At 36.8% G+C, this 19,679-nt stretch overlaps 1 protein-coding gene across 1 annotated transcript; it reads right to left on the bottom strand.

The window, feature by feature from the left end:
- Window positions 1-11,187: 11,187 nt before the first annotated feature.
- Window positions 11,188-13,345, bottom strand: LOC127973076 (class A basic helix-loop-helix protein 9). Its single transcript, XM_052577105.1, has one exon. It carries the CDS (start codon window positions 12,597-12,599, stop codon window positions 11,781-11,783), a length of 819 nt encoding a protein of 272 aa, XP_052433065.1. The 5' UTR covers window positions 12,600-13,345; the 3' UTR covers window positions 11,188-11,780.
- Window positions 13,346-19,679: the final 6,334 nt, after the last annotated feature.

Raw genomic sequence — 19,679 nt, 5'->3', positions numbered from 1 at the left:
ACTTGCAGATATAATATGAGTGTTTAATTGAAAAATTCAGCTCTCCCCACAAGTTCTGCTTTCTAATCGATAGTTTTGCCTCAGGCTGGCTTCACAGTTGCTAGAGAATGGGGAGGTGGTATGGGGGCAAAAGGGAAAGGAAATGTGCACACAATTAATTATAAATGGAGCTCTGCAGATTGAGCAAACTGCATGGGTCATAGAATTTGCAAGAACGCAGTTCAGCTGCCATTTCCCTCATAGACGGAAGCCCTCCATCTTGCGCCATGGGCTAATGAACGGCCTGATTGCTTTCCCTAATGAGAACCACACTCTGGGAAATAGGTTCCTGCATCAGAATGGAACAGTGATTCAAGAATTAAGAAAAAAAAATCTAATTTGTCACTGATACAAACTGCATCACTTTTCTGTGCTTTTTTTTTTTCTTCTTTTTTTTTTGTGTGTGTTTTTCTACAGCCATACTGTTTTAGATTTTAAAGGCCAATCTGGCGAATTCAAGTCACTTGTACAAATCTAAAATGCTCATAGGTATGCACAATATATCTGTTCCATTTAAAGTCACTGACCGATGTTAGACATTTTATAATTTAATGGACCAGCTGATATTTTGGATATTCTGCTGTGCATAAGCAACAAATAATCAACAAATATTGGTTTAAATTTTGTAGGATCGTGTGGCACCGAAGACTGGAGAAATGGTTGCTGAAAATGTAGCTTTTTATTAAAAGAGAACAGTTGTAATATTTAAAAGTTTTACTGTTTTTATGGTCAATACAGCCTTGGTGAACATAAGAGATGTCTTTCAAAAACTGTGTATAATTTCAATATCAATGCTCCGTTGTATCGACCAGAATTGTGATATATCAGTGAATGCCTACCCTCTCTCAGTATTGTTAACAGTTCATGAATTGGGACTCTACATTGGGAGGAGTGGATGGATTATAGTGCCTAAGGCCCAAATAATAAGACACAGACCTCATTGTCTTGGAAGTGATGGCAATATCAGGGCTTTATCTCTGGAGAGAGACTTGCATGTTTGTTTGTTCTAGCAGAACAATTTACCAGGCTGGAGTCTCATGATTCCTGTTGTGTATTAATTGACCTGAGAACACAAAAATAACCACACCGTGTCTGCACTAGTTATTGTCAATTAAACGATTCTACATGACTGCATCTCATGGTTCAACCTTGCTTACAATTACAGATTATGTCAAGCAGATGACCACAACCCCTCCACTTACCTAGTGGTTGCTAACAAGCTGTATTTACTCTCTGGTTTTAATTAACATAGACATAGCATGCTTTAGACACTAACTCTGGGGAACAGCGGCATTTCATAGACAGATGAGGCATGAGCTGCTTTTCCCTGAGTGCTGTGCTTTACTCTGTAAGGATGCAGTAAAAGTCAAGTGGATATATGTAGCAAATGCTCTGACATATCTGGCCAGGCACAGCACATGCAAATGAGAGAGTGCAGGAAAATTGGATCGCAGAGCTTTGAAGGTTATCGTCGCGTGTCTGGCCACTGGCAGCTCTGTGGTAAATAAGCGTTGAGAAAAGACTGAGGGTCTAGTCTTAGCGAGTAGAAGGTGAATCACTTGAATCTAATGAAGAGATACTGTCAAAAACTCTCTTTGATTCAAATGCATTGCATCATCTGCAGAGGAAAGACTTTTTCAAGAATTTATTCCTTAGAAAAAAATCTATGAACAAGATTTTTGGTTCTTTTGACAATATTTTTAGCATTTTTATCAGTTGTTGTATTCATTACATAGAGTATGGGGCCCAAATGTGACACTTAATAATCATTTGAGGACATGATGAATCAAGTTAGAAATAAAACTGTAAACATGTTTACTTTATATACAGCCAATATGTTAGGAATATAATATGCATGCTAATAAGCCACACAAAGGAAAAGGGCCACAAAATAATACACTGTAGATTACCAAAGTATGTTTTACAAGAAAACTGTATTTTAGTTTTTTTACCTCAAAATGTCATGCTTAATTCAGCTTAGGAAAAAAAATCCTAACAATTTCTGAAGGAAGAATGGTTTCTACACCTTTTTCATGGTAGATAAATTGATGAAGAAATCAAGTGAGAAAACCAATAAATCAACTGAAAAACTGATAAATCAATCAAGCAATCAATTACCAATATGAATAAATGGAAATAGAAATATGCAGTTTGATCATCAAAGAGTTAATTGATAAAAACTGAAAAAAAGTACATGGAAAATATAAAATGCAATATACAATATCTACAGTTTCATAAATTATTAATTTTATTTATCAAATTGCAGATTTTTTATCTATTTATGCATGCTGAGAACTGATTTTTAAAAAAATGATTTATTGAAATTTTTATCAAAAAATTTACACTGTAAAAGCTGATTTTTCAAAGTTGCAATTGAAAATAATTATTAAAGCATGTGTTACAAATAAAAAAAGTAGAACATAACATTTCAGTTTTTGTTTAATGTGTTTGTAGAAAGTATTAGCAATTTCTGAGAGAAAATTGTTTCTACATCACATAATGACCTTATAATAGTTCAATATGTAAACATAATAAGTACCCAGCAGTGGTGATCATTAAAGCAGCTTAGTGACATTTCTTAGTATTTTAACTGCAGGCTGTTTATAAATGCTGTCCTGGTTGGCATATCACAGTTACAAATAACACCAGGCAGCTGGGTTCATCCCCTCGGTGTTGCCTGCCAGGCAGATAGGCAAAGCTAGATGTCCCCAGGGAGGAAAAGGAGATAAGAATTTTCTCTTGAGGAGAGGCATCAGAAGGCAGCACACAGCGGCCACAAGCACTGGCCTCAACACCTCTACATCTGCTTCCTCCGAGCAGCCCATATCACCACACAGCGTGAGTGGCAGCTCATACTGCAGCCCAAAAAACATTAGTAACAAATAAAAATGACTGAATGTCATTGCATAAGATACAAAATATGAAACCATCTCTAAACAAATGATGCGAGATCTGAGAATAACCTTGACTTTTCTGACTCACTCTTGAAATTGAAGGGATTGTGTCATTAATTACTCACCCTCATGTCATTCCAAACCTGTGAGACTTTCATTCATCTTTGGAACACAAATTCAAGGGGTCATATAATGCATTTTCAAGTTTTCCTTTCTCTTTGGAGTGTTACAAGCTGTTTGTGCATAGATGAGATCCCTAAATTTGCAAAGACTAAAGTTTCAAACCCAAAAAGATATTCTTTATAAAAATGTAAGACTCGTCCACAACTTCCTAAAATGCCTCATTTAAACATTCCCCCACATGTCTACACCATTGTGTGTGATGGTTGCATAACACCACCCAAATGTTTACGCTAAAGAAAGAAGGTGTAACTTTGATTCTGACTGTTGTATTGTTGACGGCGCCATGTCGTGGAGACGCTGTGCTTCTTTGTGAAAGCGAAACTATTTTGTTTGGCCTTCCAAAAGAGAACACAACTAGAAATCAGTGGTTACGTTGTATTTACAACACTGTTCCAGAACAATTCAACCCAAATACTTATATTTTACAGAGGATTGTTTTCCTGAACCTGGGAGAGTAGCCTACATGCCAGTGTCCGGTAGGGCTGCTCCGATCACGATCGGCCGATCGTTAATGCGCATCTCGTCAGTAAAGCCGGTTCTCTAATCAGCGGTTAATTCCATCATGTGCGTGATTTCACATAGAGCTGAAAATGAAGTGGATTTGCGCATCTTCTCTATTAACAACGGCTCTGTGTAGTAACAGCTGCTCTATGTGAAATCACACACCTGATGGAATTAACCGCTGATTAGAGAACCGGCTTTACTGACGAGATGCGCATAACGATCAGCCGATCATGATCGGAGCACCCCTAGTGTCCGGCTGTGCACACAGGCTGTTTCTATAAAGAGCTGTGATTCCAACATAGCAAGGACAGTCTGGCGCTTCTGACTCACAGCCTGTAAGTACGTTTTCATATTTAAAGAATCTGACACTGATGGTTAAAATGCGAGTTTTGTGCAGTGTGGGGTTGGCATTTCTCTGATCACAAATGCAGGCATGCTTTTATGTTTACACAGTATGATATGCAATGTGTAAAAATAAAGTATAAGTCATTATAACATGTTATTTTCCCAAATAAATGGCACCTGGTTTTACATTTTATCTGAAGCAGTGATTCAAACATGAAGTGTGATTTAAATATCCGAATACTTTGATTTCACTGTAAATTAATGCTGCCTGAGTGCCTGTGAAGCACAGAGAGAGATAATGGAGAGAGAGAAAACAACATCCTAAAGAAGAACCAGTCATTTTCAAACAGGGGATATATAGAAAAGGAAACATAAAATTCAAGAACGGTGGATTTATAGTTTGGACGGATGGCAAAACCTTTTAAATGCCTCTGGAAGATAAAAGGCAATGGAGAAAAGAAGGTAATGATATCAGTCAGGAGCTCTGGCAGGTTGATATAAGATCAGGTGTCAGCTTTCTTTGGAGCCACGGCGCCATCAGAGGAACACATCTTCAGCCAGAATCACTTCCTGCCACGCTGCTCTGACTGTGACTGAGGGCTGTCTCTGAGACTCAGTACATTTACATGGACAACCATTCTCTGATTTTAATACAATTAAGACAAAACTCGGATTAAGAATCCACCATGTAAACAGATGTAAAGATTTTTGTTTACCTTAATCTGTAAAATGCAGGGAATGTAATGTAACATAACTTGAACCTAACATTTTTTTAATGCAAATGTGATATGCTAATGACAAAGTTAGTTATAAATGATCTCATTGATGTTTAAACACATCCTCCACCTCCTCCTATACGCCTGTCACATCACACTGGCATCAACGCCCCAAGCCCAGTCCAAATTTCATAGAACGAGTGTCATGTTGAAATAACACGCTGTCCGTTTCCTTGACTAATTCATACTGTCTGTCAGCCCAGATCTGACACGTCTCTGTGGATTGGCCATGTGTTTATGCCACTGTTATTTAATGATTAACAGACCCTGTCTTTATTGTGATGGGGCACAAACTGGGCTTTGTTGTGCTGACAGGCTCATTTAACTCTCATTGAGTGATCACAGGCAAGTGTAACCGATGGTGAGTTTCACTGTGGGATGTGTGACTATCAATAGCCTACTATTTGCTCTTTATGCTGGGCTAAAGCTTGCTGAAGAAAGTATGTGAAAGCACCTGGATTTTGATCAACCTTATTTGTATTTACAAAATGCTTTCATGAGCAAATTTGCTTTATGTATTTCCCCAGCATTGAAATCAAGCACATATACTGTAAATGTTAGGAAACATGATTGCTGGCTGTATATCGATATCCATGGACCACTGGATCTTTGGTAAGTTGTAAGGAACATTACATTGAGTCCAACAACCTTTAGTTTAATCTGAATATAATTTTTTTTCTTATTACTTGCTTTTTCTCAGATTTCCTATTAAATCCAGTCATGCAGCAGGGATTTTTGCCACTCCGTTCAGCTGAGGGGGCACGTTCCGTTGGGAAAGTCACGTCATACCCTCTACACAGTGATGTTGATGGGTTGTATTGCATTTTTGTACTGTTTTTGAGCATTAATCCAAAATAAATAACTAAATAAAGGCTATGCCGATTAGCATTGCAATATAAATAAACATCATGCATATGAAAATACTTAAGATTACTTAAAAAAAACTAGATAGCAGATAACTATATACTGTCCTAATCCTGTGCTGATTCTCATCATGTTCTATATCATACAAAACATTTCTTTTTGCGCTTTATTCAGCTACAGTAACAGCTGGATGCCTTTGACCATATAAGGGAGTTCCTGGAAAGACATTTGTTTCATTACTCCTGTGAGTCAGGCTTGTGGACTTTCTGCAAGGGTGCCCTCTGGTGTCGATTATGAATGAATTAACACTCCACAATGGTGCTGGCACTAGATTATTGCATGTCATATTATCGTGTAGTATATTACACAATATTGTGACACCCCTAAAACACCATAAGGATATTTCAGTATTTGAATATCATGATTATCATCAGTAGCAGAATATCATGACACCTCTAAGACTATAATGTTCTGTTTATTATACTGTAAGTGCATGCTGGAGTTTCACCGTCTGTAGCTTTACATTTTCAAGTTCTTTAAAGCCAGGTGGATTCTGATTGGCTGCAATCTGTTTGAATAAAGAAGCAAGCTTAACTACAACAGTCTTGGTGACCTTTGACTTTCATTGTATGGAAAAAGAGACATTTCTCCAAATCTTCTAAACGTAAATTATGGTAGAATTTTCATTTTTGGGTAAATGATCACTTTAATGTAATTATAATGATTTATCATATATTCTATAATCTTCTATAATACAGTACTTTTTTTAGGCTACCTGACAAAACACTTCACAGTGTGCAGCCTATCTGTCATTATGAAAACAGCAAGCATTTCAAATCAGTCTCAAAGCAATCACCTGGAACTGATAAAGGTTAGTGGTCAGTAAAGGGTAAGGTTTTTGCAGACAGAACAGGCTGATGTGCACGTCATTTCTGTCTCCTGCCGTCATCCATTCAGCACTGTGGAGAAAAGTTCTCTCTGAATATTTTTTGTGTCTTACCCTGAAGGCAATAAATCAAAGTATCGACTTTGTGCATGTATAACTGTGTAGCAGCCTGTGTGTGTGTTGAGGTGTGGGAATAAGTGCTGATCTGTCACAGGAGCTCAATGACAAGAATGACTCTGTAGGAGTTAAAGGAAGGACACACTCAAAAAAAAAACTTGCAGCAGAAGAGACAGGGTTTCTGTATCGGGCTCTCACACAAATCTCCTGACTAGCCTCTACAAATTCATGGAAGGGGAGCTGGAGGGGTTGTGAAAAAAGAGATGGAAAGACTTAATATCTCTCAGTGGACACACCATAGCCTTGTTCTGTTATTTCTCTCTATTCATCCATGGATTATTTTTGGAGCAAATTGCAAATTAAGTTAGAGCTTGTGCCAGAACTGCAGTCAACAGCATTGAAAATACCTTTTGATATTTAGGTGACCTCATCTCCCAATTGATTTACCTTGATGGTGGTAATTTATTGTTTGCTTTCATCTTCCAATGAAACTTCAAGTAGAAAAAAGAGAAAATATATGCAGAATATTAGAATTGAGATAAATGCTGAGCCATAGCATAGCAGTAAGTGCATATGTTTTTGTCGCCAATGCATGTTTAAACTGTGACCTTCAGTTTTTACATAGTGATTTCCTGTTACTTTCTAATGAAACTGTCTGATGAAAGAGACAAAAAATAAATCATATAATTAAATCAATTATAACGAATGTGTAAATTCTGACGCTGAGTAATGACCATTCATAAGTTTAGTTTCCACAAAGAGAGTTTCATAAATGAGATGCATTGGGAAAAAAAAGAAAAAGAAGAAAGTCATTTTCTTTGACAAGGAATCACATTTCTAGCTGCTAAAAGTTAACATTATGCAGAGGAAGTGTCTGTACATAAATTGCAGCAGCGCATAATACATCATATCATAGACATGATGAACGATTATCTATGCGTGAATCAGACTCATGTCTGACACAGGTTTCCATGCATCATTTATTTTTATATTAATTATATATTAAATTAAAATTGCTCTACATTAAAGTATTTTATGCTCACCAAGGCTGTATTTATTTGATCAGAAATATTACAATATTTAAAATACAATTTAAAATACTTTTATTGAATATTAATTATGTTGCTATCACAGATTAATTATGTATGCATGTAAATGTAAAATGTAATGTGTTTCTATGATGGCAAAGCTGAATTTTTAGCAGCCATTAGTCCAGTCTTCAGTGTCACATGATCATTCATAAATCATTCTAATATAATGATTTGAGTATAGACACACACACACACAAACACACACACACACACACACACAGGTGTGCTGGTCATATAGTTAGAATATCATCAAAAAGTAGATTTATTTAATTAATTCTATTCAAAAAGTGAAATTTGTATATTTTATTCATTCATTACACACAGACTGATATATTTCAAATGTTTATTTCTATTAATTTTAAAGATTCTAACTGACAATGAAGGAAATCCCAAATTCAGTATTTCAGAAAATTAGAATTTTGTGAAAAGGTTCAATATTGAAGACATTTAACTCAAAACACCTGCAAAGGTCTTTAAATGGTCTCTCAGTCTAGTTCTGTAGGCTACACAATCATGGGAAAGACTGCTGACTTGACAGTTGTCCAAAAGACGACCACTGACACCTTGCACAAGGAGGGAAAGACACAAAAGGTCATTGCAAAAGAGGCTGGCTGTTCACAGAGCTCTGTGTCCAAGCACATTAATAGAGAGGCGAAGGGAAGGAAAAGATGTGGATTTCCTTTGGAAATCACAGTCCCAGAGTCTGGAGGAAAAGAAGAGAGGCACACAATACACATTGCTTGAGGTCCAGTGTAAAGTTTCCACAGTCAGTGATGGTTTGAGGTGCCATGTCATCTGCTGGTGTTGGTCCACTGTGTTTTCTGAGGTCCAAGGTCAACGCAGTCGTATACCAGGAAGTTTTAGAGCACTTCATGCTTCCTGCTGCTGACCAACTTTATGGAGATGTAGATTTCTAAAAATCCTTTCTGTGCATTGGTCTTAAGTAATTACATTTTCTGAGATTCTGAATTTGGGATTTTCCTTAGTTGTCAGTTATAATCATCAAAATTAAAAGAAATCAACTTTTGAAATATATCAGTCTGTGTCTAATGAATGAATATGATATACAAGTTTCTCTTTTTGAATGGAATAAGTTAAATAAATAAACATTTTGATGATATTCTAATTATATGACCAGCACCTGTATATATATATATATATATATATAGGCTGATTGACATTTTTTTGTGGAAACTCTGCTTTTTAAATACGAAGTTCAAAAGAAATTAATTTACCAAAAATATTTTTTAATAGTATAAGAAATTTGTCACTTTTATTTAAATGCCTCATTGCTGAATAAAAGTATTAATTTATTTTTTACTTACTGACCCCAAACTTTTGTGTGTGGGCAGAGGCAAAACATAATGCTCACAGTAATTGTCTATTGTGGAACTTCTCTGACTTTGCCACATCAAATCTGTACTAATTTGCATACAGTTAAATTCTTCTAAACTCTATTGTGTCCCTGAACAAGCCCACAGGTTTGCTGTCACTCACATGGTAATAAATACACTCTTGTTACAAAACAAGCAGCAAAATACCTTGCTGCAAATCGCTCAGTATAAACACCCTCTTAGAGTTACTGTAGGTCACTGATCAATATCCTTATTTCCATTCAAACAGTCACATAGGCCATTTTCTTAGTCTTGAGCCTATAATGGTACAAGCCTATAATGGGTTCATTAGATGAGACCAGCTCAAACAACCTCCTCTGTACAAGACAGTGAACCCGACAGTGATCATCTCCACTGTCATAGAGCAATCTGTCACTTAGCTGGCTAGCGGTTAGCCTTTGCCCAATCCATCAGGAGTGTGTGCACTCCAGTGTCAGCTGGACTCTGAAAAACATGAGACTTGCTGCTCACAGGGTTGTTTATGTGGCGATGGATTCATCTGTCTTCTATCCGGCAACTGGCTTTTGTTAGACTTAAACTGTTTATGCTCCCATTGACATGTTGTGTTAGTCATATAAAATGTCTTGAAGGTTCTCAGAGAACTGAGGCCTTAAAAGGATTCGTGGCAAAGACATGAACTTATTAAACCCTACCATTTGATGAAATTATAATAAGCCCTAGATGTGTGGGGTGTCTGACTTTTACGTATTCAAGTGTGGGGGTTCAATACAAATCAGTGGTATATCTGAAGCAATGGCACAGGATTTTGGGAAGGCGAAAGCTAAAGGTCAAAGGAATAGTTCACCCAAAAATTAAAACTCTGATCATTTACTCACTCATTGTCAATTTATTTCAGACTTGTAGCAGTCAAATAGCGCTTAATATCTATTGATGACATGAAAATATATGGAAGTTGGAAAATAATTCATTTTGTGTTGCAGATCAAAACAAATTGAGGAGACCATATCATTTCTGGGTGGATTATTTGATCATCTTCGTGCTTTTAATCCAATAACTTCAGCTGTATATCAATCCAAAATATACAGGTTAACTGAGTTCAGAACAACAAATCAAAACTGTACGTCTTTTTGAATAAAAACAAATCTGATGAATTAGTTTTGATGCGATGTAGTCTGGTCTTGTATGTATTTGCTGCCCTCAAGTGGCCCACTTGTGTAGCGACCAAAAAAAACATAGTAATCTGCAAGTCAAAAACACACAGATTTCGTTAGATGTTTGGCATGACATCATTTACAAATACTTTCCCACAATTCTTGAAATCTGAACCCGTTATTAGGCTCAGTCTGACTGAATTTGAGCCCTACTTACTCAAATGACAATGCTTTTGAAATCACTGTACAAAATTGCCAGTTGTTACTTGGCTGCCAGTTCTGTCAAAAAACGAGAGACATGAAATCACACCATGTGAAGGAGGTGGAGATGAACAGAATCGGAATTTCCCCTGACTGGACATGATCAAGAGACAAAGCTGAGTCATATTTGCCTTGAGGGAGCGCTGAGCTCCTTCCTGTTCCTCGTTCCCCCATCTTACTGGAATCAACTCCCTTTATCAGTCCTGAGGGGGAGACCATCACTGCCCACTTCTGCAGGAATAATTTCTCTATTACATTATTATTTTAAGACACTTGCTAATTTGCAAATCTCAAAAAGCCTGAACACCATCTTAAGAAGGACTTTATGTATTTTGGTGTTGAATTCTTCAACTGCATGAATTATGTTTAAAGTCAGATTTCTAAAGATGCACAACAGATCCTGTTAGAATAATTACAGAACAAGTAAATTTGACATGAGAAACCAGATTGTGACTTTATGTATCAGTAATCATGCTTTGTACACAATTACTGTATATTAGGCTACAAATTGATTTGCATCTTTATTGTTTGTTACATAAATAAAAGACTTGCTGTCCTTTTTTTACTTTTCCCTGTCAGTAACCATTTAATGAGTGTGGCCACTTTGTTTAACAGCAAAGTGTGTAAATGATGACATGCAGGCAAAGTTTTGCAAGAATTATAACTCATATGAAATAACTACTCAAGGTTAAAAAAAATCAGGTTATAAAAACAATAAATAGTCAAATAACACTGACATAAAAAAAAGCCAAAATGATTGGAAATAAAGAAGGAAGATACAAAGCTGCAATTGCAAGATGTAAAGTCACAAAGACAGATTTAAAGTCATATTACAACAAACTGTACATGCTCAAATTGTGACATTTAAAGTTATATTGGGAGAAATAAAATTACAATGAGGAAAACAAAAAATAAAGTTTCAATTATGACTTTGCTTACTATGAAGCAGGTACAGACTTCCACATTAAGATGGATCAGGATCTGGTATCACTATAAAAATAATGTGAATCTTCTTCGGTGTTCTAACAGTTTAACCAAAATGAATTTGACTGCACTTAATGTACCAATAATCTTATTGGTAGAATGAGTACATAAACTGTATTACATTTAAAATATATTTATACTTTTTGAGTCAGGTTTATAATAAGCTGCTTTATTTGGGGATTTGTACATATAAAAAAGATATTTTTTATCTAAATCTAGAATGTACAGTATTTTTTTAACCTGAGCAAAGGATCCAAACATTATCTTCACATTACTATATTTACAGATTGCTAATGTTTTTCAACACAATTCTAGCATGAGAACATTTAGTCAGTGCATACTCAGGGATTGTTGGTATCCATGATACTGAAGGTAACCTAGCTGCCAAGCCAAAGACGGGTTAGCAGAGTCTGCATAAGTGTCCAAATGATTCTGATGGCAGGTGACCCTCGTCCCATGTTGATATCCAGCTCCTCCACTGTAGTAATCACTGCTTTGGTCCTCCCAGTGGTGACTGTAGCATCCATGGCTCACGTGTACCTGACTGTTGGTTGCGCAGTGGCCGTAGTGAGAAGATGGTACAGAGTTCGATATGTCCTGGTACAAAATCCCAGGTATCTCTGGAGAAACTATGAGAGGCTCTGGATGATGGGGAGTGTAGTTTTCCATCGGTTCCTGGAAAGTTCCTGTCTTCTTGGGCAGAGAAAGGTTGTCTTCTGGCTGTCTGTAACACTCTGTATGGATACACGGAGGCACATGTGCTTCGGTGTCTGAATGTGTCCGCAGATATAAAGACAGTGTTGAAATGTGGTGGATGGCACGGCGGAGAGTGGCGATCTTGGATAAACGCTTTCCGCTAAGGTCGTGTTTGAGGACAGTGCGCAAGGCGTTGAAGGCCTGGTTGTAGTCCAGTATGCGCTTCCTCTCTCGGATATTGGCGGCGACTCTCCGTGCTTTGGACCGCTTAGGCCGAGTACGCCTCTTAGTCGTTTTGATTCCCTCTGTGTCACTGGGGCTGGATGACACTGAGTGCTCTGAACGAATCTTTGCAGGGCTTTCGCTGCTAAAGTCGTCATCCTCACCCAAAGGACAATCCTCCAACTCATCCTCTGAAACTTCAGATTCTGTACTGGTGCTGCCCAGACTCATTGTTGTCGACTTTTTGTCCTCTGCGAAATGCAAGTCTTAGCTTTGGTTTGAGAGATGATAATTCTTGTGACCTGTGTGAACTAGAAACAGTTTGCTTTGCAAATCAACCGCATGTTGGAATCCACTCCTCACCATTTAGATCAGATCTGTCAGTCTCGGAGCAGACGAGAGGGGTTTTTAAAGGCAATCTGTGGATGTGTCACGTGAGCCAGCTGCCTATAAGCAAAGGTGTATTCTGTGTTTACAAGTGCCCTCCAGGCAAGTGTAGACATCAGTCAACAGGCTTTGACACACCTCCTAAACACACAGGAACGGATCTTTCCAACTAAGCCATGCTGAAAATGAGGAATGGCATTTGCAAAGCTAACAGATGCATGTAACTCCTTGGAGTGTATGTTTGGTTTTGACAGTTATTTATTGATATTGCAGATGCGTCCTTCTCATAAATATTATGGAATCATGGGTCATTCATATTTGTATTTAGCAAAAACAGCTCTGGGGATACACTCTGGGGATACACAATGAAAATGAAAAAAATTACATGAGGGAAAGCAAGCTACAATTTGTATCAAGCTACAATTTGTATTTTCGGGTGAACTACTCTTTTAAGCAAAAAAGAGTTCTAAAAGAAACGGATTAGAATTCTTCGAGATTGATTGTCCTGGGTGTTGAGAGAAAAATGGGAACATTCATGACAAATTACAGCTTTATCAGATAAGCCTCTTTTACCAATTTGCCTTTACACCTTTTCTCTGCCAGGGGGACAGAAAAACACTTATCATATGACACATAAACACCATATTTCTGCATGGTCACAATTAGCTGTTGTGTATTAAGCGATGACTGGCCTTCCTGGGCTGCAGCGAGGGACAGTGTAATTTGGTTGTCTGCAAAGTCATAAATCTAATGTTTGCTTCCTACAGGGCAAGAACAGACAGTAGCCACCTCACTTCAAAGCTGGGGAAAAGGAACACGGATATTTTACAATTATTACCTGCGATGACTGGGAGTTAAGGGCTTCGGTTGCCTTTTTATTCTCACTCACAAACAGCTTGTGTATCCTCTGCTTGAACTCAGATGTGGGTTTGTAATCCAAAATTGTATTTTGTACTGAAAGTGGACAATAGTCTGAAATTTTAACTAGCTGACCTCCTTCTATTATTTAGTATTTGGTGTAAAAAATGTATTTCTAACAATGTGGTCTCAAACCTGACTTTATTTATTGCAAGAGAAACATCTTCAGCTCAGTGCTTTTAAACTTGTCTCTATTACTGAAAGGGTCAAGATAAACTAATGTATTGCCTCAGGACAAAGTGTTTACATCAGACACAACACCAAATTGTTTACTATAAATAAAAAATGTCTGGCCAAAGACTTTTTGTTGTTATTGTTGTTGTTGTTTGTTATGTAGTGTAAATAAAATCATTAAAATCATGTGAATTTGATGTAACAAAAAAAATATGAGATGGGAAGCATCGTCTCATATCTCTTCAAATTTTACAAGTCAAGATTAAATATTTAGCCAAAATTATTTTAAAAAAATAAAGAAAGAAATAACTACAAAAGCATATATGCTTCAAAAAGGACTTTGGCAAATGTTTTGGCCTGACTTTTGGTAGTCTGAGAACATTCAGCTAATAAATGTATGCATTGCATGCCAACATGATCTAACTTCTTGTACTGTCTGGGCTAACATTAAGTAAAAAAAATAAATATCAATTTTTTTAAAACACATGTAAAATTAATAAAATGAAAAATAATTTACTGTCCTTTTGGCAGGGAAAGAACAAAAATCTGAACTATTCTTTTGCTTCCTTGAAATTTTTGAAGAATGCTGGTAACCAAACAGTTAGTGTTACACAGTTATAATGGAAGTCAGTGAGAACAGAAACTGTTTTCAGAATAGCCCCATTTATGTTTTGCAGAAGAAAAAAGTCATGCAGGTTTGATATAAGGGTAATTGATGACAGAATTGTCATTTTTGACTGGACAATCACTTTAACTAAATTCTTAATCAACTGAGGAAGCCACTATAGACAGACCTGGTGTCAGGTCAAAATGTCAGGCAAAAGTGTTCCATCTTCTCTTGGGCTGTACCTATTTTACAATTGTCAAGCCTCCAGTCAAACCAGTGGCTCAAGAGTGCTTTCTAACAGCTCAGATCGTATCAGCAGTGGGTGGCGGTGCAATAAGCTCTAAACAAGAAAAGAGATGCCATTTCAGACATTGCTTCCTTCCTTTCCAACTTTTACTGCCCAATCATGACTTCAGCCATGTTTAGGTGTCCGGCTGATATTTTTGTGCGCAATGCAAGATTGGCTCATGTTAGACCAAAACTACATTGACTAAGCCATCTTTCAACCCAGTCTTTAACATTCTATAACAATCAACCAGACCAAGTATAACAGTTATATAACAGAAAATGTAACTTATTTGCACAGTCATCTATAGTCTTAGATTCTGATGGAGACAAAAAGCATAAGGTATACATATTTACAACCTCTTTACTAGTAGCTGAGAATGGTTAGTCAAGACTTTTAGCTACTGTATTACATGTTTTGACCGATAGACGTGTTGACTTGATGTCCCCCATGGGCGTGGGGTGTTTTCCAGATCTCTAGTGAAAGGCAAATCAGTTTTTGTTAGCGGAAAATATAGTTGCTTAAGTGGGAATTACAACATCCTCTTCCTTTTCTTGTTCTGCAATTATAATCCAAAATGCAGGTTGGTTTAAACACAGGGCTCTGGATTGTGTCATACTGTTTGCTCTATAATTAGAAATTAGTTGTAAAATGCCACAACCTTTGCATGCTAATTACAGGCTCCTTTGGGACTTTACACTCAAACGGGAATAAAATCAATCAGACTTTGGATGTTGGACAGCTTTGTTGACCTGATAAACATAACGATCCCCAAATGCAACAGAAAACACCAAGGTAGGTAAAGACCTAAAAAAACAAAAAAAAAAACAACAACAGACAGAGGAGAGCGTGGGAATGTCAATGTAATTGTTTTTGGCGCTTTTTCTCAATGACCATGAGAGGAAAAATTAGGGGTCATAAGCACAGAAAGGAGAGACTGATGTACTTGGTAATTGAGGGGTTTGTTTGCAAGGTTTGGGAACTGAAATACTTAACAGGATTTTATTATTTTGCACATACTGCGCAAAACGATACAACAAAAACACCATTTAGCTATATCTAAAATGCCTATTGAATCTAAAAAAAATAATAATAATTCCTTAGTTTCACCCAATCTTTCACCAAATATCTAAACTATCAGTCAAAGAGTGGTTTATAATAGTAACAGCTTTGAACTGTCGATGGCCATGTCAAAGGTTAAAGAGCACCCTAGAGCTGGACACTTAACCTCAACTGCCCTTCAAACCAATAAGAATTGATTCCCAGCTCATATGATCCATTATTAGTATTATTAAAAACAAAACTGAGATTGCCTTTAAAATTGCAATTTATCAATTGTAGTTGGTTTTAAATCAATGATGCAAACAGGAATTGAATTTGAATGTATTAGGAAGAACAGTATTAACTGTATAAAGCTAAGTTTGAATGTTTGAGTGTTTCGTGTTAAGGGTTAAAAATAAGTTTGAAAAACAAAAAAACATTTTAAAGTTTGCAGAACTTATGGACAGATGAAATGCAAGACATACAGATTAGCCGACTTATAGATACACTAAATGAATTTAAAAGAGAGACAATTTTTCAGCTCCAGATTTTTCACAGCCCTGTATTACACAAGATAAATACGTGTTCCAGTTTCTCTACCACCTTGCATTTATATTAAGTCAGCTGTTCCACTCCATGAGTGTAATTCTCTGCACTCCACAACTAGCAATATGTGATTAATTTGTAATGGAAACATTTGCACACTTGAACCACCTACTGCCCCAGTCTAAATGATGAAGTCCAACAGCGATGATTTACAAGAAGGCTTGGCAGATTAATTGTCTTGTATGGAGAACTTCAAGCATGCTCTTAAAACCCATCCCAGACTAGTCCATTTTTGACAGATGGGAAGACACTAGCAATTTTCAGTCGCCATGTATAAATCAAGGTCCTTGTAGATAGCCGTGCACTCACTGGGAGAACCAGAGATAGCCCAGCCATAACTGTGAATTGTCTAAAGATTTGTAAATCTTGAGTCTGAGGTTAGCTAATGAGAAGGTGCTTTCTGGCAGTTATTAGAAGACAGTGGCACAATAATTTAGATACATGCTTTTAAAGGGGTGGTGAGGCTTGAGAAGTATGCAGGGAAATTAGAGGTCCACATGGAAAACATGAATTTGTTATTCTTTAGGACCTCTATGGCTCTATGTTACTGTAGACTATACCAGCCACTAATGCTTTAATGAAAGTGCTGGCATTTGTGCTATTCTGTTTTTAAAATTGTTTAAGCAGTGTTAATATTGCGTCTTTCACAGCTTATAAAGAATACTAGACAAAACATTTTGTTAAAACTGTAATTAGGAAAAACTGAAACCAAGCTAAAATAAACTCCAAAACTAAATAAAAATGTTAAATTATTTGTAGTTTTCATTTTTGATAGACTGTATACTATAAAACTGGACATTAACATTCAACAAACCATCAACTTTGTAAACCATCTAAAATGTCACATAAATCATAGCAGTTAATCAACTAGTAATACTGACTATTATTTCCAATTCTATACAAAAAGAACTCGACTCTATGATAACATTAGACTGTGCGGAGAAATTTAATGGCATAAAAAAAAAAAAAACTTATACTGGCTAGCGCATTAACTTTGGAAGTTCTAAAATAATAGTTCACTATAACTAATAAATTGTAATTCTTTCTGCAGGATCAAGGCTGGAAAAATGTGTTAACAACATGTCAGGCATGCTTATTTACAGTCTTGAAGCTTTAACGGTGCAAGAAATACAATTTAACATCACAATCCTTTCTTTGGCTAAGTACATTCATTTCAGTACAACAAAAGGCTCAGAAAGGCTTCCAGTTTTGATTAGCTATACTGCATTTACAGTATAGGGGGTTCCCAGACAATATGCTGTGATGGCTGTGGGCACATGTAAAGATGTAATGGAAATGTCTGGAAACTCCTTGTCCCTTGTAAAAAACTACAACGGTACATTGTTGACACATGCCTCCTGATCTGCACTCGCCCTTGTTAGCTTGTTAGAGGTTTGATGAGGTTATGTTAAAGATGGGTGTTGTGTCTTGACAGGGAGGATGGGCTGATCTTTCTCTTCGTCCCCTGACTCACAGCACAGGCTGCTTCTGTTCCATCTACAGATGTAAAAGAAGGCGCCAGCGCCAGAAATGTATCACTCCCAGACAGTTTGAAAAGAAAACCACTCAGAGGCTATACAATCTATACAAGCAATACATATTTCATTCTTCTATGAAGACAGATCTTTGTGGATTTTTTTATGCACAAGCACTACAAATTAAAACTACATTTATTCATACAGAAAATACTTTTATCCAAAGTGACTTTTAAAAAAAAGTTAACAATATTTGTAATTTTGTAATTGTAGTTTTTCTTCTTCAAAATGTCCCTGTTAAATTTAAAGTAAGAATATTATTGTGATTTTTTTATCAGCTGTTTGGACTCTCATTCTGATGGCACCCATTCACTCCAGAGGACCTATAAACAAGTGATGTAATGTTAAATGTCTCCAAATCTGTTTAGATGAAGAAACATACTTATCTCCATATTAAATCACCTAAAGGTGAGTCCATTTTCAGCATATTACATTTTTTTTTATGAATTATTCCTTTAAAGGGGTCACATGATGTGATTTAAATTTTTCTTTTCTTTTTGGAGTGTTACAAGCTCTTGGTACATAAAGAAGATCTGTAAAGTTGCAAAAACTAAAGTCTCAAATCCAAAGAGATATTCTTTATAAATGTTAAGACTTGTCTACGCTTCGCTAAAACGGCTTGTTCAAACACGACCCCACATCTCTACGTCACTATGTGGGAAGATTTGCAAAACGCTGCCCATATGTTCATGCAAAGAAGGCGTACCTTTCATTCTCGCTGTTTCCGCCAGTGCCATTTCGTGGAGAAGCTCTGTGTTTCATTGTGAAAGTGAAACGACTTTGTTTGGCCTTCCAAAAGAGCACGGTTTCCAATTCATCATGCCTAGAGCTGATCCGTGCTGGTCGCTGAGGAAATACATCAACTTTGCGCTGTGGATCGCTGGATCGGCTTTCACCGTGGACGAAATGTAGTCCAGCCCGGGGTCGTCACATGTGGTTAACGCAACCCCGGCCGCTACTTCGTCGAATCTGCCAGTCGTTCATCGTTATAGCTGCTGGCTTCTGCTCACTGAAGCCCCTGACTGTTCCTCGCTCTAGCCGATGGACATTGCTCACTCTTTGCAACAACAGTCTGGCGCTTCTGACTCATGGTATGTAAGTAGGTTTACATATGTAAAGGATTTGTCACTGATGATTCAAATGTGAGTTTTAAGCAGTGTAGAGTAAGCTTGTTGTTTGTCGTTTACAAATGCAGACATGATTATATGTTTACGTGGCGCGATATGCAACACAACGCGTAAAAACACAGTATAAGTCATTGTAATCAGTAACTATGTTCCCACTGGATGCAACAACTGCCTAGTTTGTAATGGGTTTTATTGTTTTTATCCTGTCATGCCGGTGTTCTGACCAGTACAGCATATGTTGAGGGGTGTAACATTTCTGTCAGACGCTTGAAACATTTAGCCAATCACAATGCACTGGATAGCTGGCCAATCAGAGCACACCTCGCTTTTCACACAGATGAGCCTTGTAAAAATTGTACGTGTTTTCATAAGGTGGGGCATAGAGGAGAAAAAAATAATGTACATCATTTGGAAAATAATTTTTTTTTTTTTTTTGTACCTTAAACCACATAAACACATTTCTTTAAACCAAATACACAAAATAATGTTCTTTTTAAACAAAATCATGTGACCTCTTTAATGTGTTCCTTGCAATTCATCTGGAATTATTTCTGGAATTTACTAGCAATTTTTGAGTGAAAATTGTTTCAATAAACGTCCTAAGCAAGCTAGAGAAGAAAAGAACTGCTG

The sequence above is a fragment of the Carassius gibelio genome, chromosome B15, assembly GCF_023724105.1.
Source record: "Carassius gibelio isolate Cgi1373 ecotype wild population from Czech Republic chromosome B15, carGib1.2-hapl.c, whole genome shotgun sequence".
Taxonomy (NCBI): Eukaryota; Metazoa; Chordata; class Actinopteri; order Cypriniformes; family Cyprinidae; genus Carassius; species Carassius gibelio.
This window is presented reverse-complemented; position numbering and strand designations above follow the sequence as displayed.